At 44.1% G+C, this 25,659-nt stretch overlaps 1 protein-coding gene across 4 annotated transcripts in view; it reads right to left on the bottom strand.

Moving 5' to 3' along the window:
* Window positions 1–25,659, bottom strand: part of UNC13B (unc-13 homolog B) — a 2,660,654-nt gene that overhangs the window by 1,738,048 nt on the left and 896,947 nt on the right. For all 4 annotated transcript variants that reach the window (XM_085628130.1, XM_085628129.1, XM_085628128.1 and 1 more), the window contains one exon: window positions 22,735–22,825. In XM_085628130.1, coding sequence (XP_085484256.1) covers window positions 22,735–22,825 — 91 coding nt within the window. The remainder of the gene's footprint in view (window positions 1–22,734; window positions 22,826–25,659) is intronic.

A 25,659-nucleotide genomic window follows, 5' to 3' on the forward strand; every position in this document is an offset into this window, starting at 1 on the left:
CCTTATGGTGATTGGTTGTAAAGTCAACCTTATAGACCAGCTATCCTAGTGGTAGCATGGACAAGAGCAGTCTTAGGCTAAACTCTGAATGGCATGTGAAGCCAGCTGTGATACCATATATAATCCCTTGAATACCAAATGAAAGGACACCACAACAGATATATATATATAAAATAAAGTGTATTTATTCTAAGCAAACCCTCAGCACTCTTTATGAGATTAGAGGTAAGTACAACACAGTCTTATTTATGCATACATTAAGTCACACAGGTAAGTAATACAGTTAGGCCCTAGGGGCCACGCAAACCATATACTAAGTAAGTGGTATAAGAACCACTGTCACGGAAATAGAGTAGGCCTAGGCCTAGGGAATCGCTGGGGCTACACTACACTAGCGTTAGTTAGGAAGTGGGAGGCCCACGGGATTCGTGTGCAGAGTGGAAACACTCACGCGTAATGCGTAAAAGTCAATAGCAATAGTACAGTTTAGAAAACGGTAGATTTAGGACACTTCCGGAGTAGCTAGGAAGTTGAGACTTGAAAACTAGACACTAGGATAGTCACTATCCTGATGAGCACCGGAGTACCCAAGTTACCTAGCCCACAGGCTGCGGGTGCATAGGGGTGAAGATGCGTCGTTTTCGTCGTCGACTCCTATGGATGCCTAAAGAAATATGCTGACAGGCAGTCAGTGAAGAGTGTCCGGTGGATCCCAAGGCTGGGATCAAGAAGAGAAGAAACCTGCAAGCAGAAGGGACAGAGTCAAGGTCACTAGCCAGTGACCACGTGGAACCAGGAAGGAACCAGGCGATGTCGTGAAGACTTGCAGGTGAAGGTGAAGCTTGTCGCTGCAGCCAGGAGGACCAGGAAGCGTCGAGGACGACCAGGACCAGGAGGCGAGCTGTCCCACGAAGGCTCTTGCTGTCGGCGGCGTCGAAGTTGGACTAGGACTCACCAAGCCTTGGCAAGCGGAACCCACGAAGAACGAAGGACTTGCTTCTGGTGCAGACCAGGAAGGTCTGGGGTGCTTCTTCTTTGCAGAGAAGCGGGAGCCAGTCTGGAGGAGCCAAACCAGCGCAGAAGATTTCAGGGTGCGTCGTCACAAAGGCCACTAGCCAGCGGGCAAGCAACCGGACAGACGCGGCAAGCAGGAAAATGCTGAAGGGCCCCACGCAGGACTCGTGGAGTGTGGGGGGGCTGATCTTCGGTGCAGATGGTGCTTGGGGTTGGGGCTTCTCAATCCCCGGTGCACAACTTCGAGGGTACCTCAGAAGCTGCGCTGTAAGTTACTAGCCACTTTTTCCAGGTAGCCGGTCCCACGTCGCTCGTCGCCTCCACGGATCTCAGCTCTGCTGCAGATGTGGATGAGGGTCAGAGAAGTCTGGAAGTCAAGGCTCTGGTCGGGCTCTGCAGTCGGTTCCTCGTAGAACGGTCGCAAAGCAAAGGGTAGTCTCTTGATGGTGCCTGTTTGCACAGGGTAGCCACTCCTTGGCTACAAGGGAGATTCTTCAGTCTTCTTCTTTCGTCGAATGTCGAAGGTCCAGAGTTTCTGTTCAGTTTTGCAGGTTCAGGATAATCTAAAGTCTTGAGGCCCAACTCCCACTCTTATACTAATCTGGGGGGCTGGGATACCTGCTATGTCACGCCTTATGGGTGGGACCTGGGAGGGGGTGGTTACACCCACTTCCCTTTGTCCAGTTTCGCGCCAGAGCTGGGGCTGGAGTGCCCCAGCGCCGGTTTGAACTGGACTATGCAAGGAACACCTTGTGTGCCCCAGGCATGTCTCATTCCTTTCAGCCCACCCTGCCCCAATACACTAAAGGCTGTCTGGGGAGGTGCTAGCACCTCCCCAAGCAGGAAACCTATTGTCCAGGCCTCCCTGGCTGGGATCACTCCCAGCAGCAGGAGGTCAGACTTGTGTCTGTGGCAGCAGCATCCATTTTGTGATGCTGAGGCTTTGGTTAGAGTTAAACAGCAAAGTAGGATTTTAACATGTCTCTCCCTCTAGAAGGGAGGGATAATATCCTCATCACCAGAAATGGTATGGGGGTATTATTCCAAAGTGTTAGACACCTTACACAACATGTTTTGATAAAGCCAAACCATAGTTACCATAACCGTTTAAGATTATAAGGCACTTTAAGAGTATATGGTAGGCTATATCATAGAACAGCTATAAGGACTTGGTTCCGAAAGCTGCAGACAGGCTCAGCTCATGCTAGAGCACCATCTCACATGTTACCAAGCACTCTGCCTCCAGGATTGTTAAGGCCTGCCATAGGAGTGACTGATAGGTACACATGTGTCTATATATAAGGGTAGATATAGGCATACTATACCTAAGCAAGGGGTGATTACACGACCTTGCCCCAGCTGAGTGATCAGCCAGTTGTGTCTGATTGGAAGGCCAGACCAGGGGTGGCATAATACATGCTGCAGCCCCTGGGAGGCCTAGGGTACACCTATGCCCTGGGTACCTAGGGTACACTGTACAGGGTCCAATAAGGTGATCCTTACCAATTGTGTATGTACCTAGGGTACATGGAGTCCATTTTACAGAGAGAGCAGACAGCCTGAGACCCTGAATGGCAGGATCTCAGGCCAACTAAGTCGAAAAACCAGCTAGACACTAGGCAAAAAGTTGGGGGTAACCATAGTCAGATATCCACCTTCCTACAGCCGGACTCCCCGTGATTGGGTGGTTCATCTTTTCGTGTGCCGTTCTTGCCCCAGTGTGTCTCCTTTTGTCTCCCTCAGGTATGTTTTTTCACTCATCCTTTTTGGATATGTACTTTCTCTTCTTGACTCTATTGTGTCCTCCCCTCTTCTCTCTTTCTGTTGGAGATTTTTTCCCTCTCTCTTAATCTGATTCTTTCTCCATCTCTTTTCTCTGTCTCCTTTTCCTTACTCTCATTTCGCCTTCCTTATATTATCATTTGCTGACTCTGAATTCTTCTTTTCTTTGCTCCCTCTTTTATCTCTTCTATATGTATTTATTATACCTTACAGATTTTTCTACATTATGTTTCCTTTTCATTGCATTTTTGGCTTCCTCTCAATTATATGCTCATTTGTATCTCCAACATGTATTATTGTATATATAATGTTACTCTTCTACATTCAGAGTTATTACATGGAATGTAAAAGGTTTTAATAACCCTATAAAGAGGCAGAGAATTCTTTCACATTTAGCTTCATGTAAACCTGATTTAGTTTTATTACAGGAAACATCTATCTGAAGCTGAAGCTATCAAGCTCAAGCGTAATTGGGTTGGCTCTGTTTTGACATCTCCTACAAATACGAAGAAGAATGGGGTCATTATTCTTTGCTATAAAAAGTTGAATTGTTCTGTTGTAACACAAGATATTGATTCAGATGGTAGGTGGATTTTGGTCAAGTTATTAATCAATAATATCCCTCTCACTGTTTTTAATCTCTATGGTCCTACTCAACCTGATCCCACTTTTTGGCCCACCATTACAGACAAGTTTTTTCAATATAAGGATGAATTTGTTATACTTGGAGGAGACTGTAATCAGATTATAGACCCCTTTATTGATCGCAAATCCCAAGTACGTTTGACTCCTCATAAACAATTTCTTAGTACTATAACTCAGACCCATTTACTTGATGCCTGGAGGTTATGTAATCCAGACCAATCAGAATTTTCCTTTTTCTCCCCTCCACATGGTTCCCTATCACAGATTGATTAAATTTTTCTCTCTAAACCCTTGGCCCAGAATCTTATCTCCTCTTCGATCGAGCCCATTCTGATCTCAGATCATGCTCCAGTGGCTGTTGATTTTGACTTATTTCCTCCTAGCTCTAAATCTTCCAGATGGAGATTTAATAATTATCTTTTACAAGATCCATCTTTCTTTTCTTCCTTCACCTCTTTTGCTGAAGAATTCTTTGCTATAAATGACGACTCTTCTATCTCCCCAGTCTCTGTGAGGGATAGTTTTAAGGCCAATGCGCGTGGTTTTATTATTGATTTTGTCTCTAAAAAGAAGAAACAGACTTCCACTAAACACAAGGCTTTATTAGCCTCTATCTAAAAATTAGAACATCAGTTATATCCCTCTTCATCGGATTCCATTCTCCAAGAGCTTATTCGGGCAAAGATGGATTTTAATAAAATACCAACAGATAATGCATCCTTCACCTTACTCCGTAGCAGCGCCAGATATTATGGTGGCAGTAATAAAGTTGGTACACTTCTTGCAAACTATCTAACATCCAGAAAAGAAAGAACATTCATTGACTCCATTCAATCTTCAGACGGTACAATTCTTTTCAAGGATCAGGATATTTCAAATGAGTTTACTAAATTTTATAATGATCTCTATACCCCTGAAAATCCCCCATCTGATTCACAAATTGATGATTATCTCAGTACCATTTCTCCCCCTCCTTCTTTGGATTTAGATTTTACTCCTTTAGAGATAGATCTTTCGCTTCAGGAAATCTCTGCTTCTTTGAACTCCTTAAAGAATTTTATTGTCACTTTTCTAATCTGTTATTACCAAAACTCTTTAAACTCTTTCAACATTTCTCCTCCACTGGCACAGTAAGCGGTACCTTTATGGAGGCTTCTATTAGTCTTATCCATGAAGATGGTAAGGATCCTAAATTTTGCAAGAACTATTGTCCATTCCAGACTTTCAGGATAGCCCTGAGGAAGCTGAGGTAGGCAGAGAGGTGCGTCGACTATCAGCGGAGCTCCCGGCGTGTTAGAGAGCCCTGCAGCCACCCCGAGGCCAGCCCAGGAAAGAAACCGGCAAGTCTCCCTGGGGCTCTCGTGAGCCGAGAGAGCCCTACAGCCCAGAGAACTCGGAGCGCTGTATGCTCCGCTCCCGTCGTCGGCCCAGCGGAAATCGACCTGCAGGCGGGAGCCTTCCCCACCGTGAAGAGTCCGGAAGAGCGCCTGAAGAGTCCGGTGAGTGGGGGGCTCTTGCCTGCCTGGTGAACGGGCCCGGATTGTTCGTTTTGAGCGCTGGTGCGCTCTAACCCCGGGGGCATTGTGTATTTTAGAGTGCCGGTGCGCTCAAACGACGGGGGCAGTACGTTGTAGAGTCCAGAGGGACTCCAACGGGCCATATTTGTCTAGAGCCCTGACAGGCTCCAACCCTGGGGGCATTGTTCCTTTAGAGCCCTGAAACGGCGGGGCAAATTGGCTGATAACGAGTCCCTCGAGCGGGACTCCAATGAGGAGGGCAATCTTTGTTCAAGATCTAAACCCCGCACCGAGGAGGAAGCACCAAGAGACGTTCAGAGCAGGCAGTGTGTGCCCGGTGGGAAAACCTACTTCGCTCACATTGCTCCTGAATGTTCTAAACTTTATTTGCACTGCGGAGCCACACAAGAGCAGCGGCGCGTTTAAGGGTAGCCGAGCCCGGGAGGAGGGAGCCCTGGAGTGGAGGGACCCTGGCAGAGAACGGGGCCCGAGGAGGGAAGTGCAGAAACCATTGCAGAACTACTGCTCCGCCCGGAGGCAAGGCAAGGCAGCAGGAGATTTTGCGGGTTAAGGAGGCAGGAGGGTTTTTGTGAGGCAAAAAGCACTGGTATTGAGACACCGGCGGGACTGCGAGGACCAGCAGTCCGCGGCGACGTTGCGTTGCGTCCTCTTCCCGCCCACCCCCCACTATTCTACGCTACTGGGGTTGTCCTGCGCGGATGCGCGCCGGGCAAAGTTGTAGCCCGTTGGAGACCGGACCGGGCCACCCCTATCTTGCCATCCTTGGAGCCAGCTGTAGCTACTAGTAAGTACCTTTGGTGGAGGAATACAGTTTCTACATTTTAAACTGCGTTTGTAACATGGCTGCACGGGAGTCTAGAAGCAAAGCCCACAACAGCAAACTTACAGGAACTTTGGACAATTTCATTTTGAGAGGCAATTCAGTGATTGATCAGGGTATTGTGCTAATGGAACGAAGGGTGTCGCAGGATCTTGCTATGGCTAAAAGATCCTCACTGGGGCATCTTGCGAACGCACGCACGCACACCCGAGGTTGCAAGGAATGTGAATATTGACAACGCCTTATTGACTATCCAAAACCAATTACCTACATGGGGTCTGGTCGAAACTTCCCCCCCTACTCATTTGATCCAACAGGTCTTTTCAGTGCAATTGGATGCCCCCACCTCGATTAAAACTCCAGAAAGACCTAATACCCGCCAGCATCAGGGTAATTGCACGGGTGCTAGTCCTAAGAAGAAACAGGGTGCTCTTCCTAAGAAGAAACAGCCATCTACAAATAAGGCGGGAGCTAGGGCACCCAAATTAGCCAAAGGCCATAGCAAAAATGTAATTTCATCAAGCCCAAGCTCAAAGGATGCTGAGACACAAATGTCAGCTGTTGCACCGAAATCACTCGTTTATTTGGGAATCTCTGGAGGTGATACTCCCTCAGGCGCAGGTCTATCCAGGGAAGAATCACCGACATGGGAGGAGTTCTTATGCATGAAAATCACCGCACTCCTGAGTGCCACACTACGTCCACTAGAAGAGAGACTTGCCAATATTGAAAGCCGACTATCTAACTTTGAACAAGTAACAGTGGGCACCCTAAATAGCCTGGCTAATAATGCATTGGCTCAGGGCAAATCGAACTTGTCGATCCTAGCTGGGGGGGCTGTGACGCACGACAATCCTGCCACCTCTGTGACACAACAAGTTGTTGCTAATCACACTGCATCTACGGGGGGAACAAATGTATTGTCTTATAAACTGGGAGTGGGACCCAGAATGCCCAGCATACAGTGCCTAGTAGAGCAGGAGGGTCACAGTTTAGCACTACCTCACACGAAGGGCGGGTCACTGTAGATACAGGTATAGACACAGGTATAAGCAAGAGACCTCGTATTGAGCTCACAGTGGAACTGCCACCAGAAGTGAGTCCCTATCTAATTGTTTTAACAGGGGTGCCAGAAATTAGTATGCCAAATGTTGAATCTTACATTTCTCTGAAAAACACAGCCATACATTGGCTTAACGTGCATAGACCCCTTCCCCCACACATGACTACTGAAATATCTATGGTCCGAAGGGTGGGATGGGTAGGGCGCACACCCAAAACTTTAACCGGCGATTGTGTACTGGTCAATTTTAGGGATCCAAATATTGTAGACCACATATGTAAATGGAGCTCAGCTAGCACAGGCACAAAAATTGAAGTTAGGCCTCTTTCCTATTACTATTCTAGCAATCAACCGAGTGACTCAGACGAATCCTGGTCGCTCACATCACACCGTCGAGTGGGGAGGGGAGGGGTGAATGGGCATGGCCACCACCCATCTGCCCAGAATCAGATCCCATGATACAATAGGTTCAGCTTCCTGGACAAGGTCGACTGACTGTCTTTGGCTGGGCAGGATACGCAGGATGAGGTCCTGACTCATGATGAGGCTGCCGGGGATGGCCCGGTTGTGGTGGAGAAAGACCAGGCATGCGAGCCGCAAGGAGCTCAGAACCCCCTAATAGGTAGCATCAGGAGAGGTGTTATGCCTGTTTTGGGCAGGGTAGTCGATCACCTACCAGTATCATCCTTAGCTACCACCAGTTACGATAATCCCCTAGGGAGAGACGATATTTTGCCCGACAGTACATGTCCTAGTGTGGGGAACACAAAATGCATGTCTATATTGTCATGGAATGTGGCAGGCTTACCAAATAAATTAGCTTGTCCGGAGTGGGGCACTTTTGTGGACAATAGTGATATATGTGTATTCCAAGAAACCTGGGCCAGGGAGGACCAATATAGAGTGGGCTTTGCGTCATTTAATATCGCCGCACGGTGGGGAGGAAAGGGACGCCCATCAGGGGGTCTTACAATCTGGGTTGGGCTACATCTGGGCTGCTCGGGCGAGATCATCCCGACTTACTCTGATGACATTCAGTGCGTTCTCTTGTCCTGGCCAACCCCCTACAAACTTGCCATCGTGAATGTCTACTCACGGCCGACAAGTGTGGCAAATGAGTCCAAAACAATTGAAGAGTTGTCATTCTTCCTTGGTTCCCTTAGCAGGGATATACATTATTTGGTCGCAGGGGACCTAAACTGTCACTATGAGCCACTTTGTGGCTTAAATGAGGGAGTCCTGACGGGCGAGGACGAATACTGGGGAATCCCGCCATGCCAGTCCCCATATCCGAAGTCCTGGTCCCCACTGGCCATCCAGATCACGACCCTAACTTTGAACAACTCTATTAGGGCCTGTAACGGTTGGACGCCATCTGATACCCCGTCAAAGTGTACCTTCAATAAGAGGGGACACGAATCAAGACTAGATTATATTATAGTGGAGACATGCTTATGGTCGAAGGTGGTTGACTTCAAGGTAATGCCTAGGGTGGACAGCGACCATAATGCACTAAGCCTGAGGATAGAGTGCCCACGGCCTATAGCGAATGAAAAGGAATTTGTCCCGGACTTGGTCGAAGGGCTGACCATAACGAATAATAGACGCAGTCAAGTGGGAGAAACTGGTGATATCACGAGATGCTCTGCCTAAATTATACAGCGCAATTTTACCTTATTTTACGAAGGTGGGCTCTCTAATCTCCAAGCCTCTGGCACTTGACTTTAATGATAACATGCAGTGTGTGCATCAGGACCTAGTAGCCTGTTTAGCAGAATTTGTTAACCCCCCTGGCTCTCATAGGAGGCGCAGGGTGCCTGTATCCACATTGTATAATGCCTCATGCAGGAAGGCAAAATCAGAGCTTATTGTGGCCCTTAAAGATGGGAGAGACAAACCAAAAATGTGCACCCTAAGATCACAATATAAAGAAACAATGAACCTCGCTAGGGAGGAGTGGGATTTGGAGAAATGGTCCAACCTTTCCTCCTCATTGGACACGAGAGATGCACGCAGATTTTGGGCAATAGTTAGTACGGGGTCAGGAGAGCCTAGATCTGCAATAGAACCCAATATTGAGGCGGGGGTCTGGGAGCTCCATTTTAAGACCTTATATGCGGCAGTCACAGGTCTAGAAAGTCCACTGGCACTTACACCTAGACTGGGGGTACAAGACGACCATGAGTGTACAGTGGAGGAGGTCTACATTGCCATAGGGAAGTTGGCCACGGGTAAGGCTCCCGGCCTAGATAGACTCCCCGGTGATTTATTTAGGGATCAACCGGCGATCTGGGCCCCCTACCCATGTGCCCTCTTTAACGCAATTCTGCGAGGTATGGAGGTACCGGGTACTTGGTTGGGAGCAGAGATTGTCCCAATCTTCAAGAAGGGCTCTCCTCTGCTTCCAACCAACTACAGGCCCATTAGCCTCATTGACGTTCCCCAAAAAATCTTCTCCCGCCTAATCCTGGACCGCTTACAGGAGTGGATTGAGGAGTATGATTTCCTCAGTCCTTATCAGGCCGGATTTAGGAGGAACACGTCGACCATGGACCAGATGTTCCGTCTTATAATGTTATTCTGGAAGACGGTAACACTAGAGGGTGGCAGCCTCTACATGGTCTTTGTAGACCTCCGGTCCGCGTTCGATTTAGTACCCAGGGCCAAACTGTGGGCGGTGCTCTTGGAAATGGGAGTCCCCAACGCAATACTGACGGTGCTGATTAGGTTGCATGCACAAAACTATGCACAGGTCAGATGTGGGAGGGAGGGGGTGCTGTCGTCCCGGTTTCCAGTTTGCAGGGGAGTCAGGGAGGGGTGCGTTCTGGCACCAACCCTGTTCTGCCTCTATGTGAATGGTATTATATCGCATCTGGACGCGGTTCCCAATAACGATGCACCCAGATTGGCAGGCAGGAGGGTGCCGGCGATAATGTTTGCCGATGACACCATCCTGCTTTCCAAGTCCCCCATGGGGATCCAACGAGTGTTGGACGGCTTTACAGACTTTTGCCGTTGCCGTGGACCGGAAATCAATGCTGATAAGACCAAATTTATGATTTTCAGCCCCCCGGCATCGACCCGCCCATCACCGATCCTGGGTTCAGTTAGACTGGAGAGGGTACAGACTTTTCAATATCTAGGGGTAACGATCAATGAAAATCTTTCCTGGGGCCCCCAACAGGCGAAATCACAACTTAAACTCCCAATTAGTGGGCAGCACCCTCAAAATGTCCAATACATCTACAATCAAGCCAATGAGCCCCGCACTGGAGATTTACAAAGTGAAGGCAAGGGCATCGTCTCTTTATGGTGGGGAACTCTGGGGGTATACCTGTAGGCCCGAAATTCTTAACGTGGAGAATAAGTTTATGAGGCAGCTACTTGTACCCCCCAAAGCACACCCCTCCTTCCGCTGAGATTGGACTTAGGACTAAGTTTTATCCAGGTTGAGCTAGCTCTGAAACCTCTTAGGTTTTGGCGCAGGCTATGGATAACTCCAGAACTGTCCAATTATAGGCTTGAATTAAAGGATGTGTTGAATCATGGTAGTGCAGCGAAAATCCCCTGGCTTGCATTTGTGAAAAAGGAACTGGGGGAAATGGGATTATCGAACCTTTGGTATGAGCCAGAACAGGCATGCAGGGGGGTTTCATGCAAAATGCTTGCAAAGTCCTTCATGGACTACAAACAAAACACATGGCTGCATGACTCCAAAGCTGGCCCTTTGACAACGACCTTTTTAACACTTAAACACTCATATGTTTTTGAGGAGTTTTTGAATTTCATTTACCCAGTTGGAGCTAGGAAGTTATATATCCAATGGAGATTCGCAACACTACCACTAAGGGCATTCACAAGCAAGTGGTCTACACCAACGAGAAACTCTTGCCCTGGATGCGGTGCGATCAAGGAGGATGAACTACACATGCTCTTTTTTTGCCCTGCTTACAGTAAAGCCAGAAAGTACTGGTTGGTACCCTTGTGCAAGAACATGGGCTTTGATAAATGTCTTGTTGCAATGAGAGTCCTTAAAACTGATACTTCACCGCACATAGTTTTCGGACTCTCAAAGTTCCTGCTAGCTATGTGGTCCAAGAGATGTTCTCTCATACAGCGGCATCCAGGGGTGATTGTATATCATGATTGCATACCCTGCTTGATAATTTGATTTTATGAAATGTTTATTTATTTCCTGGGGTTTTATACATGTTTTAACTGTAATCTTTTATGACTGAAAAAATGTCAAAATAAAGATCAAATGAGGATGATTGTCCAATCTCATTGATAAATGTTGATTATAAGATTTTCGCCAAACTATTAGCATTACGTCTTGAATACCTTCTTCCTCATTTGATAGGCCCAGAACAATGTGGATTTATTAAGGGTAGACTAACCTCTGACAACTCCCGTATATTCTTTAATGTTCTAAATAAAGCTTCTACTTTACCTTTTCCTCTTGTGGCTATTGCCATCGACGCAGAAAAAGCCTTTAATAGAGTAGACTGGTCCTTCCTATTTAAATCCCTTCGCTGGTATGGATTTGGTGCTAAATTCATTTCTCTTGTCTCTCTTTTATATTCTACTCCCTATGCTTCAACCATCGTTAATGGTCAGATTTCGTCGCGATTTCCACTTCATCGTGGGGTCAGACAGGGTTGTCCATTATCTCCCCTTTTATTTGTCCTATCTCTTGAACTTTTTCTCTCTCATATTCACCACAACTCCTCTATTTCTGGTTTCCCATATGATGATCATCATCTGAAATTGTCTGCTTATGCTGACGATATTCTTCTCTTCATTTCTAATCTGGACTCCTCCCAATCTCAGGTTATAAAATTAATTCTGATAAAGCAGAAGATTTACCAATCACTAAATTTTGTCTCAAACAACAATTTGAGCCTACAGGATTTCACTGGAACAGCTCTAAAATCAAATATCTCGGTATATGGTTCTCTAACTCTATTGCAGACTGTTAAAATAAACATGACTGTTGCTCTTGATCGTATTTCCAAACTCTTGTCTTCCTGGAATCCTCTTTATCTTTCTTGGTGGGGTCGTCTTGATCCTATTAAGATGATGATTACTCCGATTCTATTATACTATATTTCTATGATTCCAATCCACATTCCTGTCACCTTTTAAAAAAAAATAGATTCTCTTCTTTCCAAGTTTCTATGGAAAAACAAAAAATTCTGAATCTCTTTATTTCACATAAGGAAACCGAGACTTGTTGGTGGAGTAAACTTTCCAGACTTTCGGTTATATCATAAGGCTTTTTGTTTAAAACAAGCTTCTCATTGGCTCCTTTTGGAACCTTCTCTCTTCACTCCCCTATGGGTTAATATCGAATGCTGCTTATTAACTCCCTTCTCGTTTAATGAAGGTCTTTCCTTTTCTGCCAAAAATTCCCTCACTTCTCTTCCACTTTTTGAGAATATATGTTCATTGCTAAAACCTTATTTTCATCCTAAACTTCTTTCCAGAAATGATTTTATACACTCTCCTCTTTGGCATAATCGTCTTATCACCATTAATAATAGATCTTTATATTGGTCTTCCTGGAGGGCAAGGGGGATTATCTGGGCAAAGACTTGTTTGATGGTACTACTCCCTCCTTCCCTATTTTTAAAGGAACATTCAAATGTCCTAGTTCATTTTTATATACATTTTCTATTCTTATTGAATCAATTTTGAATATCTTCTATTCCCTCCCTAATGATGTTTCTTCAAATACATAAGATCCACTTCTAAAAATGTTGGCAACATGTCCTAAAGCTTCCCTAATTTATAAATTCTTCTACTCCGCATCTCCTGACCGAATTAAAACCAAAGTGGAGCTTGCTTGGGAATCTGACTTAGATTTTCAATGTTCTACTGATATGTGGAATAAGATATGGGCTCGATCGTTGAAGATCTCAAGATCCGCCTCCACCACTCAATCTATGTTTTTTCTACACCATAGATTATATTTCACACTTACCTCTATAGCTAACTTTACACACTCAGATAACAAGAAATGCTGGTCTTGTGAGTTTCCATCAGCAGATCTTACTCATCTCCTCTTTTCATGCCCATCTGCTGTCTCTTTTTGGTCACAAATGTGGTCCCATTTATCCACCATTTTTAAGTTCCATATCCTCATGTCCCACCTACTTCTCTTCATGGGAAGTCTATCAGAAATCCTCTCTCTACCATCTAGTGAAAAAGGGTTGTTTGATCTGATGTTAGCTTTAGCATTTCAACAAATTGCGTTAAATTGGAAATGTTTGTCGAAACTTTCAACTAAGTCACGGTGGAATACTGTATGCCAATATCATAGGTTAGATGTTGCCTATGCATCCCACTGTAATCCACCTTGGAGATCTGGTGATATTTACGAACCACTTGCCCTTTGGCCTCGTGGGTTACGATGTCATAATACTCAATGCAATATTGGGCCATCTTACACAGTTACCCATTGTTTGACCTGGAACCATTGGCATGGTTCTCCCCTACATATTTTACCTTTGCCTCCTGTGTTTTTGCTGTGTGTTGGGACTCCGACTCCGTTTTGCTGGTCTAGATGGTTTGGGCACTTTGCCACTGCTGTTCAGTGCCAAAGTACAAGTGCTCCCTTTGTAAATTGTTGTTATGGATTGGTGTTTCCATGATTGGCTGATTTGATTTACTAGTCAGTCCCTAGTACAGTGCACTGTGTGTGGCCAGGGCCTGTAAATCAAATGCTGCTAGTGGGCTGCAGCACTGATTGTTCCACCCACATAAGCAGCCTGTAAATGTAACTCAGGCCTGCCATTGTAAAGCCTGTGTGCAGCCTGGTACTGCCATGTCGACCTGGCAAGTGCACCCACTTCCCAGGCCATACCCTTCCCTTTTCTTACATATTAGTCACCCCTAAGTTAGGCCCGAGGTACCCCTGTGGGCAGGGTGCAGTGTATGTGAAAGGTAGGACATGCCCTGGTGTGTGTGGCATGTCCTGATAGTGAAATACTGCCAATTTCATTGTTCACAATTGCGAAGCTACCTGTTCCCATAGAATAGAATGGGGAGTTTGCTTGTAACATCTTATAAACACAACTACCCCTGGGAACAAGGTAGGAAAATAAAGTTTAGTATGCCTGAACTCAGAATGTTAAAATGCATCTTTTAGTGAGGGTGATTTTTACATTCTGTGTTTGAAAATACCACTTTTAGAATGTAGGTATTTTCTTGCATAGCCATCCAGTGTGCCTCTACTAGGTTTGTGCATTGCATGTCTGGCTTTGGATGGGAGGAGCAGTGGGTACAGAGAGCCTGATGAGTCAGGCCTGGCCTGAATAGACCTGGGCTGCATTTAGAGTAGGGGGAGGAGATTTCCTTTCACCTGAATGGGCCTTTTCTGATTTCCACAATGCTGTCTCCACCTCCTGCCAGGAAGCTGCACCAGAGGACAGAACCGGTCTTGACCAAGCCCAGGGATTCTCTGCCACCAGAGAACAAAGGATTTTGTAGTATAAATATTGGGGCCCAGACCACAGAACCTTAAATCACTTCCGGGAACCAAGAGGAACCTTTGCCAAGGAGAAGAGCCAGAGAAGCTGAGGAGGATTACTGCCCCTGTGCTGTTTGCTGTCTGGGGTTGGCCTGCAGTGGCTTACTTGCTGCCAAGGAAAGGAGAAAAGGACCTTGCTGTTTGCTGTGTTCTCTGCTTGAAGATCTCCAAGGGCTTGAATTGAGCTTGCCTCCTGTTCTGAAGTCCCAGGGACACAAAGACTTCACCACCAGCTCCCCTGAACTGCCTTGCTATGAGTTCTGACCTGCAAAAAGGTGCCTGCCTTTGTTTTGGACCTCTGGAGGCTGTTTGTCTCTGGGAAAAATCAATGCAACACTGAGAAGCGTGACGCATCCGTACCTGTTTCCAATGCAACGCCGAATAAACCATCGTAGCGCCTGCCGCAGCTCGAGAAATCGCCACATCGAGTGCAACGATCTCCGAAGTCCGAAATCACCGCACCAATTTTGCCGCAAGGCCTGCTGTGCGGCTGCAAGAATCCACACATCGTTCCGGATCGTCGCATCGAGGTGCCAAGTTAGTCTCATCCTAGGGGGACGCAGTAAGAAACCTACGCATCACCTCTCCACGCAGTAAGAAACCAACACATCACTTCCTTTCCGGAAAGGAACCGACACATCACCTCCTCTGCCTAGCAGTAAGGAACCGACACATCACCTCCCCCGGAGCAAGGAACTGATGCATCTCCTTCCCTGAGTGTAAGGAACCAACGCATCACCTTCCCTGCAGCCCTTTTTGTTTTTTTGCGTCACGCATCCAAGGTACTTTGTGTGAAAAGTGTTGCATCTGCAATTTGCTTTGAATTGAAATATTTCTACCATCTGAAATTCATATTTTCATTACTGTATTGTGGATTTTTGTTGTTTGGTCTTGTTTTGGTTTAGATAAAGATTACTTATTTTTCAAAACTGGTGTGGCGTCCATTTGGAGTCTTTTCACTGTACTACTGTATGTGTTCACAAATGCTTTACACACTGCCTCTGAGATGAGCTTGTCTGCTTGTACCAAGCTACCAAGGGGGTGAGCAGGGTTATTTTCGAAGTGTATCCCCCTTACCCTAACTAGAAGCAAGGGTCCCTATTTGGACAAAGGTATCTACCTCTGCCAACTAGAGACCCCAATTTCTAACACCCATTATGTACATCTGTATGGTAGTGAAGTTTTCCCGGATCCCACACAGGAAGGTGACACATTCTCTTTCTTATGGCATAAAAGAAGATTCCCATATTGCAGACGTGTATGCCCAAGACATTTACGCTGATGCTTTATTTCCTGGCATCCTTTTTTTCTTTTCTGGCTCTGGAATTAAACCACTGGTTGGAAAAAGGCAAAACATGGGATTCAGGATTAAGATGTAGTTATCCTTATTTGAACTGCAGGCTACCTTCTATTATTCCATCTCCTACCCCTTAACTGAGAAATGTTTTTGAAATGACACTATATCAAGGTTCCTTATCTCTCGTATCTACACAAGTCATTTAACGGAAGAACCATTGTAGCAGCAAGCATACCACAGGGCACGGTGATGGATCTGGGCAGAGACACAGAGCCTACAGCATTGAAGGAGCTATGGAGGGACATTAAACAGGGTTCTCAATGTTTTCTATTCCAAGAGTTCCAAAACATGATAATACTTCCACCTCACACCACAGTGATTGAAGAACATATCCAGGTTCAGAGGAGAGGTGCTGTATATGTAAAGAGGAAGATACCGTTTGTACATCTGGTGGTGATGTCGGAAGATTGACTCCTTCTGGAAACAGTCCATTAGACGTAGTGACGATATTTGGGGATTCCCCATTATAGTGGATACTGTTAGCTTGATGTTGGGTGTCAGAACTCCAGGTAGAGAATTCACCAGCACACACGTATGCTCTGCTTCAATACAAGGCAGGTTAGGCAAGAATGTTGGTGGCCACATATCAGAAGAAGGAAGACATACCAGGTGAAGCCTTATGGGCTCAAACATTTTACTACACAATGGAGCTTTAAACATGAACATAAGACTTTCCACAACAGGAGAACGGCTTTTGCAAAACTGAGTGAAAGTTGATACCACACATATCTGCAGAGGGGAACTTAAGGACGTACCATCCAAGACTTGGAGCACTGCCACTGCAGCTCTTTGACTGTCATATGCAGAGAAAATAACTTTGTGTACTGAACTGTGACTATGTGAGGGATGCAGGTTGAAGAATGCCTCATGTTTTATTTTATTTTAATTGCATTATCTGGAACAAGAGGGATGAGGAGAGATGTGATGATAGCGTGAATGTCGCATTGAGTTCAGAAGGCAATTATTATTTTATATGGTTCTTTCCTTCACTCCTTTATGTGGAACAAGGTTCTAAAAATTTGCTGTTTCTTAGATGAGAACATGTATATGTAAGGCACAACAAATCGAGAATCGGAGTGAATGAACCTCAGAGTTAGAGCAACAGATACTTTTTTACGCATGTGTAGTGATTATTGTTCCAATATTTGAATTTATAAAGCAGCCTCATATTCCCATCACTAGGTGACAGGGTACACACAGTATGAGCAAGAAAGAACGTGTGGCTCTTAAAGAACTTAGTACGAGACCTGATATGGTTATCAAACCAGCAGACAAGAGTGGAGCAACGGTGATACAGAGCACTACAGCTTATAGATCAGCCTGTATCAATCTATTATCGGATATCAAATTCTACAAACCCATTCACAGAGACTTTACAGCTCGACTCAAAAAAACCATAAATACTTTAACAACAGAGGCACTGGAACAGAAGTGGATAAATAAGAAGGAACATGAGTTCTTGAACTGTAGAGATCCAAGAACACCAATATTTTACACAATACCCAAAATCCACAAAGGAAGAATACCACCACCAGGAAGACCCATTGTGTCCGGGATTGGTTCCCTTTTGGAACCACTGTCTAAATACACAGATTGGTTTCTCCGCCCTCTGGTGACTCAAATCAAGTCCTACATACAAGACACTAAACATCTGCTTAACGTCCTCCGGGATGTTACATACAATCCAGAACACAATATTTTTGTGTGTCTGGATGTGGAAGCACTATACTGTACACTAGCATCCCGCAGGACGAGAGCATCAGAGTGATTGAAACACTTCTTCATCAAACATAATGGACCAGGGACGCACCAATCAGTTGGATTATTACACTCATGAGCCTGGCATTGAAAGAGAACTTTTTCAGATTCGAGGACCAACTGTACCTGCAAACACACGGTACATCTATGGGGAGCACATTTGCTCCCAGCATAGCATGTCTTTACGTAGGACATCTAGAGGAGGAACACGTATGGGCCACGAACCCTTATACCAATAACATCGAAGGGTGGTGGCGGTACATAGATGATAACCTGGTGATCTGGGAAGGTGACACAGGCACGCTGACCAACTTCTATACATGGGTCAACCAACTCAACCCACACTTGAAGTTCACCATGACATCTAACCAGGAACAGATATCATTCTTGGATGTAAAATTGAGCGCAAAGAATGGGGGGATTACCAGTTCTTTGTTTTCCAAACCAACTGATAAAAACAGTTTACTTCACTTCAACAGCGCACATCCCCGGGCACTTAGGGAGAATCTCCCGGTAGGCCAATTTTTACGTATTCGCAGGAACTGTGCTGACCTGGGAGAATACAAAATAGAAGAAGAGAATCTGGCCAGAAAGTTAAATGAAAGATCGTACCCAAAAAAGATTATTGAAACAGCAAAAAAACCATCTCGTAACACACCCAGAGAGGCCCTACTCGAAACACACCAAAAAGAAGAACCGGACGCTCTCATATGTGTTACCACTTTTAATGCATCATCAAATGTGATTAAGAAAATTATCAATAAAAAGTGGACAGTTCTTACTTCCAATCAACTCAAATTTGAGAAACCAATGTTCTCTTTTAAACGGAACAAAAGTCTGAGAGATTCCCTCATTCACACTGATTTCATGAAACCAAAAACACATTCAAGAAATCAAATAACACTATGGAATTTACCAGTGGTCACCGGACATTACCCATGCGGGTCCTGTGTGGTGTGTCCATTTACAGAACAGACTAAGGAAATAGATCTTGGAATGCGATACGCGTGGGAACAGCGATCACATACAAATTGCAATACAGAGAAGGTCATTTACCTCATCAAATGTCCCTGTCAACTTATGTACGTAGGAATGACAGGAAGGAAAGTCAAAGTGCGTATATGTGAGCATAGAAGCACGATTAGAAGGGCTATTGCATCCACAAAATTGACAGCACACTACATTGAGCACAAACACACAGATTCGGACTTGTGGTGGACAATCATTGAGAAAGTGAGTGGGGAGGGCGATATGTCCAGAATCCTATTGGAACGCGAACAACGATGGGTGTATAGACTCAAAACCCACATTGTAGGATTAAACGATTCAATACCATGGAACCAACTCAATAAGAGATAATTCTCATGAGGATTAATAGACTGGAATATAAACAAATATCCCGACCCCATAATTATTGTCCCAGAGATGTGGTCGTACCTGACCTATAAACAACTAAGACTAGAAAGTTTTCTGAAGGTTTTATCCTATAAGCAATGTCTCTTAAAGTATTGTCTTAAAACAGCTACTAGCTTCTAACCTATTAACAACTTAAACTAGCAAGTTGTCCGATGGATATATCCCATAAGTAACATCTTTAAGTATTATCTTAAAATAGCTACTAGTTTCCAAATACTCAGTGGCTGAGTACATATCAGAGACTACACATACTTGACATCCAGACCGACTGCCGGTCATAAAACAATACTGACAGCCTGATGTTACACACGTCATCTCAACACTGCTAAACCGTGCTTAGAACAAACCCCTCCTGTCTTTGCCGGTATCGCATTGATCATTACAGACAGATCAGCGATATTCTTAGCCCGTAATATGGATTAGGATCAGATAAGTGTCTGTTCTTCATGTTGATAAAGCTTAGTTTTTTTAAAATAGAAACTTTAAAAAAAACGGAACTAGACGCGCATTCAGATTAATACTACAACTCCCATGATTCCTATTATCCATCGTCCGAGCCGGATACAGGATGCGGAAGTAGGCGGGTTGACATCCAATTGCAAACGGTGTACTTATAACGTCACAAGGAAATGAAACAGCACCCCAAGCAGTGGAACCACCTCCGAACAGGTTGATACGAGGGGCAGGACCCTTGATGGCGTGAGTAATGCTGAAAATTGACTACAACCATAAGGTATGAGGGAGAAGCTGGTCCCCTTGTGGGATCCTGCATCAAGCATAACTCTTACGGACATTGTTCTGTGTTTATGTCTTTGTGTGTGTGTCTCTCTATATGTATGTTTTTTTACTTTATTGGCCCCCTCCATGACTATGGAAAAACAACTCGGGATACTCGAATCTCATGGGGGTGATGAAATATACGCTTACGAACATGAAGTGTTTGACTACAGGGCTACCCCATAAATGGTGGTTTTCCACTTGGAGTCGATACCCCTCCCAAAACGGGGTAAGAATGAGTGTATGAAATATGTAGATGTATGCATGAGCTTGAAAGGTGAGCACGCGATCATGTTATATGTAAAAAAAACACGGCGATTATTATAATTTTTATAGTGTTTTACCACGAGGGAATTACACGGGTGTTAGATCAATATGCATAGACATACACCTAAGAGCAAAAGGTGATAGGATGCGGCGCAATGCCGCCACCAAGCCGGGCAACACACAGATAGGAGCGTGTGAGAAACTCAGAGTGCTTTTTCACCCGCCACCCTGATATGTCTGTTGGTTTCACCATTAATGAGTTGAGACGTACGCCTGTAGATATGAACATTCCTGGATCTCCATATATAAAAATGTGTGGTCTCTTATTCTTTCTTTCTTTTCTCCTTGTTTCTCTACTTAGATGGAGTGACATATAAGACTAATCAGTCTACGTGAATTGATAAGGAGTGTTAGTTGCCCTTATCCCCAGTAGTGCAGGGAAATCCTCTGCCCTACCCATTCCAGGGGGCATTATTTTCCGCCCTGAATAAAGTCCAGCACCCTTCATGGGGCTAAATAGGACTGAAACATGTTGGCTATAGGGTCTTAGGACCATAATATCCCCATTGACCCTTAAACTTTATTTTATTATCACCCCTGGCAGTTCCAAGAATAAAAGGGATACTGGGAACTGCTGTGGGTTTTTAATCTTTATCCCGCTGGCCAAAAACATCTTCTTAAGAGCTCCCTGGAATATGGTCGAGCCCACCTCGACTTGTAGGCGTCGAGGTGTCCCAATGATGAAGCATGACACCACTAGGGTGTGTGAGGGAATATAAAACAAAAGGAGTTGCCTCCTTCCTCACTTAGTAGTGGTGTTCTGTCCTGACTTCATTTAGGGACCTCAACATCTGGGAGCTCTAGGTCTGTTCAAATACAACTCGCAATCTCATTTTGAGTTGCTAGTGGGGAGTACTTCTGGTATAATATTATAGTAAAAGAAGATTCCCATATTGCAGACGTGTATGCCCAAGACATTTACGCTGATGCTTTATTTCCTGGCATCCTTTTTTTCTTTTCTGGCTCTGGAATTAAACCACAGGTCGGAAAAAGGCAAAACATGGGATTCAGGATTAAGATGTAGTTATCCTTATTTGAACTGCAGGCTACCTTCTATTATTCCATCTCCTACCCCTTAACTGAGAAATGTTTTTGAAATGACACTATATCAAGGTTCCTTATCTCTCGTATCTACACAAGTCATTTAACGGAAGAACCATTGCAGCAGCAAGCATACCACAGGGCACGGTGATGGATCTGGGCAGAGACACAGAGTCTACAGCATTGAAGGAGCTATGGAGGGACATTAAACAGGGTTCTCAATGTTTCCTATTCCAAGAGTTCCAAAACATGATAATACTTCCACCTCACACCACAGTGATTGAAGAACATATCCAGGTTCAGAGGAGAGGTGCTGTATATGTAAAGAGGAAGACGGATACCGTTTGTACATCTGGTGGTGATGTCGGAAGATTGACTCCTTCTGGAAACAGTCCATTAGATGTAGTGACGATATTTGGGGATTCCCCATTATAGTGGATACTGTTAGCTTGATGTTGGGTGTCAGAACTCCAGGTAGAGAATTTACCAGCACACACTTATGCTCTGCTTCAATACAAGGCAGGTTAGGCAAGAATGTTGGTGGCCACATATCAGAAGAAGGAAGACATACCAGGTGAAGCCTTATGGGCTCAAACATTTTACTACACAATGGAGCTTTAAACATGAACATAAGACTTTCCACAACAGGAGAACGGCTTTTGGAAAACTGAGTGAAAGTTGATACCACACATATCTGCAGAGGGGAACTTAAGGACGTACCATCCAAGACTTGGAGCACTGCCACTGCAGCTCTTTGACTGTCATATGTAGAGAAAATAACTTTGTGTACTGAACTGTGACTATGTGAGGGATGCAGGTGGAAGAATGCCTCATGTTTTATTTTATTTTAATTGCATTATCCGGAACAAGAGGGATGAGGAGAGATGTGATGATAGTGTGAATGTCGCATTGAGTTCAGAAGGCAATTATTATTTTATATGGTTCTTTCCTTCACTCCTTTATGTGGAACAAGGTTCTAAAAATTTGCTGTTTCTTAGATGAGAACATGTATATGTAAGGCACAACAAATCGAGAATCGGAGTGAATGAACCTCAGAGTAAGAGCAACAGATACTTTTTTACGCATGTGTAGTGATTATTGTTCCAATATTTGAATTTATAAAGCAGCCTCATATTCCCATCACTAGGTGACAGGGTACACACCGTCTACGAATAGGCACGACCAAGTAAACTAAAAGTAACATGGTTAGCCTTCTGGTAAACATATGCTCATGCATCTATTAGTTACATTACAGAACATGGACAATTCCTCCTAAGTGTTCTCCGGGACTACTAACATTTTCCACTGGGATTCTATATTTTGCTTACCACATCAATACAGAGAACAGGTACTTGGATTTAAGTGCACTTCCAGTTCATAAACCATCTAAATATTAAGCCAGACCAACTCCTGTACCACAACAGAAAAACATTAGACTAGAATGTTTCAGCTGCCCAAAATATGGAGATTAATGCATAATCGCAGCTTTAGAAAATGAACAGGCTTGAGAAGACAATGAATATCTTAAGCATATAACAATGGCAACAGCCTATTTTGTACTAATATAAAATATCTGTACAAATGGGAGGACAGAATGTTGAATGAACATTAACACACACACTGAAGAAAGAACACAGCCAAAGGGTGTTCCCAAGCCAATCCTACCTCTTGCATCCTCACCCGGACTCGATTGATCACTCGAATCCAACGTGCACGAGCTGGTGAGAATGGTGGTGGCCCCGGATCTTCTTCATAGCTGGAAATAGAGAAATCATTAAATCGCAACAACGTAGAACTTGCCAACCTAGCTGAGAGAACACAAGCAAACAAATTAAAAATACATTACTACATGCAAGATCTAATTCCATGTTGGAAATATAAAATATTACAACTATGTTTAATTTAACACGCTACACACCAAGAAAACTGCGTTTTAGTATCTGGGAGGAATATAGATAGATATGTGCAAGAGAAAAGGTGAGAACTTTCATGACAAGAATCTCATCAAAGAAAAAAAAAAAATCCCGGGGAGGCCATGTGATGGATAGGAACAAGAGCAGCCACAGGACCATGGAGATCCAACACTACCGTGGTTTCTCAAAGCTGTCTGTCTTGGACTTATGTTAGAAAAAGATTAGCAAATCTCACACAACTCCGGCATGTGACTCATGGTGAAAGCAATATTTGTCCTTGAGTGAGGCCATGATTATTACAGACACGGACAAATATCCTTTTTGAAGTAAACAACATGAAAGTAGGAAGCTTGTGGGCAAAAGTCAAATCCTTTCCCTTAATATAAACAAAAAGCCCAAAAGAGACCCTGACATTCAGAAGAGGTTGACACCAGCTGGGAAGAAAAATACCTCCTCTAAATCTTATTTGTTTGTAGCATTTTGTAGCTAGTCCCTGCAGTATATAACTTTCTTGTCAAATATTTCTCAGAAAAACTCTAACCATGGGGGCTACAATCTAAGATATTTCAAACAAGGGTCTTGACATGAAAAATGTAAGACTAGAAAGTCCATCAATTGGTAAAATATAAGCTTTACTATGTCATTGCCTCTCGTGTAGACCTACACAATGGGATTAATATTTACATATGCTAATCCACTGAAGGTATGCCTTACATAATACTACATTAAACATAGTTAAGACTGCAAGTCTGATGAAATGGAATAAGATTATGAATATATGAAAGATTCAGAGCTCGATATGATACACTCACTAAAATGTACTGCCACAGAATAGATAGCTCCTGCATGGAAAGGATGCCGAAGGTGGTTTGCCATATTGATACAGTGATGTCTGATGAAGGCCGGTCTATGGACCCCTTCAAGCTAGAATAATGATATAATGGTGAGATCATTATATCAAGAACAAACTAGCACCCATGGCCACTAGAAATACAATTATGTAAACAAATTTAAAACATGTCAATGAACATCTGGAAGGAAATAAATAAAATCCCCAACACCTCCTGAAACATATAAATGCCAGATCATACTAACTATACACAGGGTGAAAGCTTCATCTATAAAATAGAAACATATGTGAGGGCAAAATCACTTCTGAGAACTTTTCCAGATCATAAGCAACAATCAAGTTAGTGCTGCCCAACTCCTCTCCTGGAGTATAAGAGGAAACAACCTATCCTTCCACATATCCAGCAGAAGCATGGCAATTAGGGAGAATGTAATCAAACATGCAGCTCTATACAATACAGAGAATATTAATATCAACAAAACAATTCCCCACGGAAAGTTTGAATGTCTTCACGGCTATCACAGTGAATACCGCAAAGAAAGGCATAGATAACCCCAAACTATCACTGTCATCAGATCCATCCTCTCTTCTCTATCTGAGGAACACTCCAATGGCCTTTCCCATATGTGTCAACAAATCAAGTACTCCTGCTTGAAACAGAGCACTCTCCCAAATCCCTTCTAGTTGGGCCATGTTCTGCCCTTTTCTCAAAAACCCCAACACTGGTCCAGAGGCACAGGACAATAATAGGCCCTTCACTATTCTCCTCTTATTCTCCAAGACTCAGGAAAAATGTGTTGCTAGCCAACTAGAAGGATACACCAGTAACAATAACTGCTTTGTAGATCTCTAATCTGGTTTCCAATTTGTTCACAAAACTGAAACTTTCAATGTCAAAACTGGGGAAAAAACTCTTTGCTTCTTTATTGAAGAAAACTCATTCTTCCCGATCCTTCTTGATCTAACAACATTAGGGCTGATCAAGGGACCTCCCTGTAAGTTTTAACCCAAAAGTATGGGTACTGGCGGAATAGTGCTTACCTCGTGAAGGGCCTATCTTTCAGGCAGATTACAATGCACCAGGACAGGTCATCATTTCTGAAATACTAAAATCTCAAAGATTTAGTCAAGGCTCCAACCTCTTGTCTTAGTTTTTTATCTTCTCTTTTAGGCATCAGGACATTAAATGATTTGCTCAGAATCACAGGATGTTGAGCCTAAGCCATGATTCAAACTTTGTTTCCCAGTCCCAAAGTTGACCGCTCTGGGCAGTAGGCACATACACCTTAACAACACCATCACTAAGATCCAATCCTGGTTCAAATTAAATCATCTCAAACTGAACCCTAAAAAAACTGAAATCATTATCTTCTCCCCTAAAACTAACCCTCTCCCCATACAAACCTGGATCTCCGACCTCAACGCCCTCAACTGCTCACTCTCCTTGTCTAACTGAGTCAAATCTCTTGGTATCTCCATCGACAACCTTAATCTCAATGCTCACATCAAAAATTCGTCAAAAGGAGCCCTTTTCACTCTCCGCCATCTCAAGAAAATCAAGCCCTTTATTCCATCAGAAGACTTTAAATTAGTAGTTCAATCCCTGGTCCTTTCGCAAATTGATTACGGCAACACCATCTTCACCGGAAACCCTAAGGTCCACCTAGCTCCACTCAAATCTGTACTCAACCTTGCAGCCAGGCTCATCACCGACTGCAAAAGTTTCGACCACATCTCCCCAGCCCTCAATATTCTTAAATGGCTCCCCATCGAAGGCAGGTCTGCATACAAAAATGCTTGCATTACACACAAAGCCCTCCATCAAAA

The sequence above is a fragment of the Triturus cristatus genome, chromosome 2_1 (assembly GCF_964204655.1).
Source record: "Triturus cristatus chromosome 2_1, aTriCri1.1, whole genome shotgun sequence".
Taxonomy (NCBI): Eukaryota; Metazoa; Chordata; class Amphibia; order Caudata; family Salamandridae; genus Triturus; species Triturus cristatus.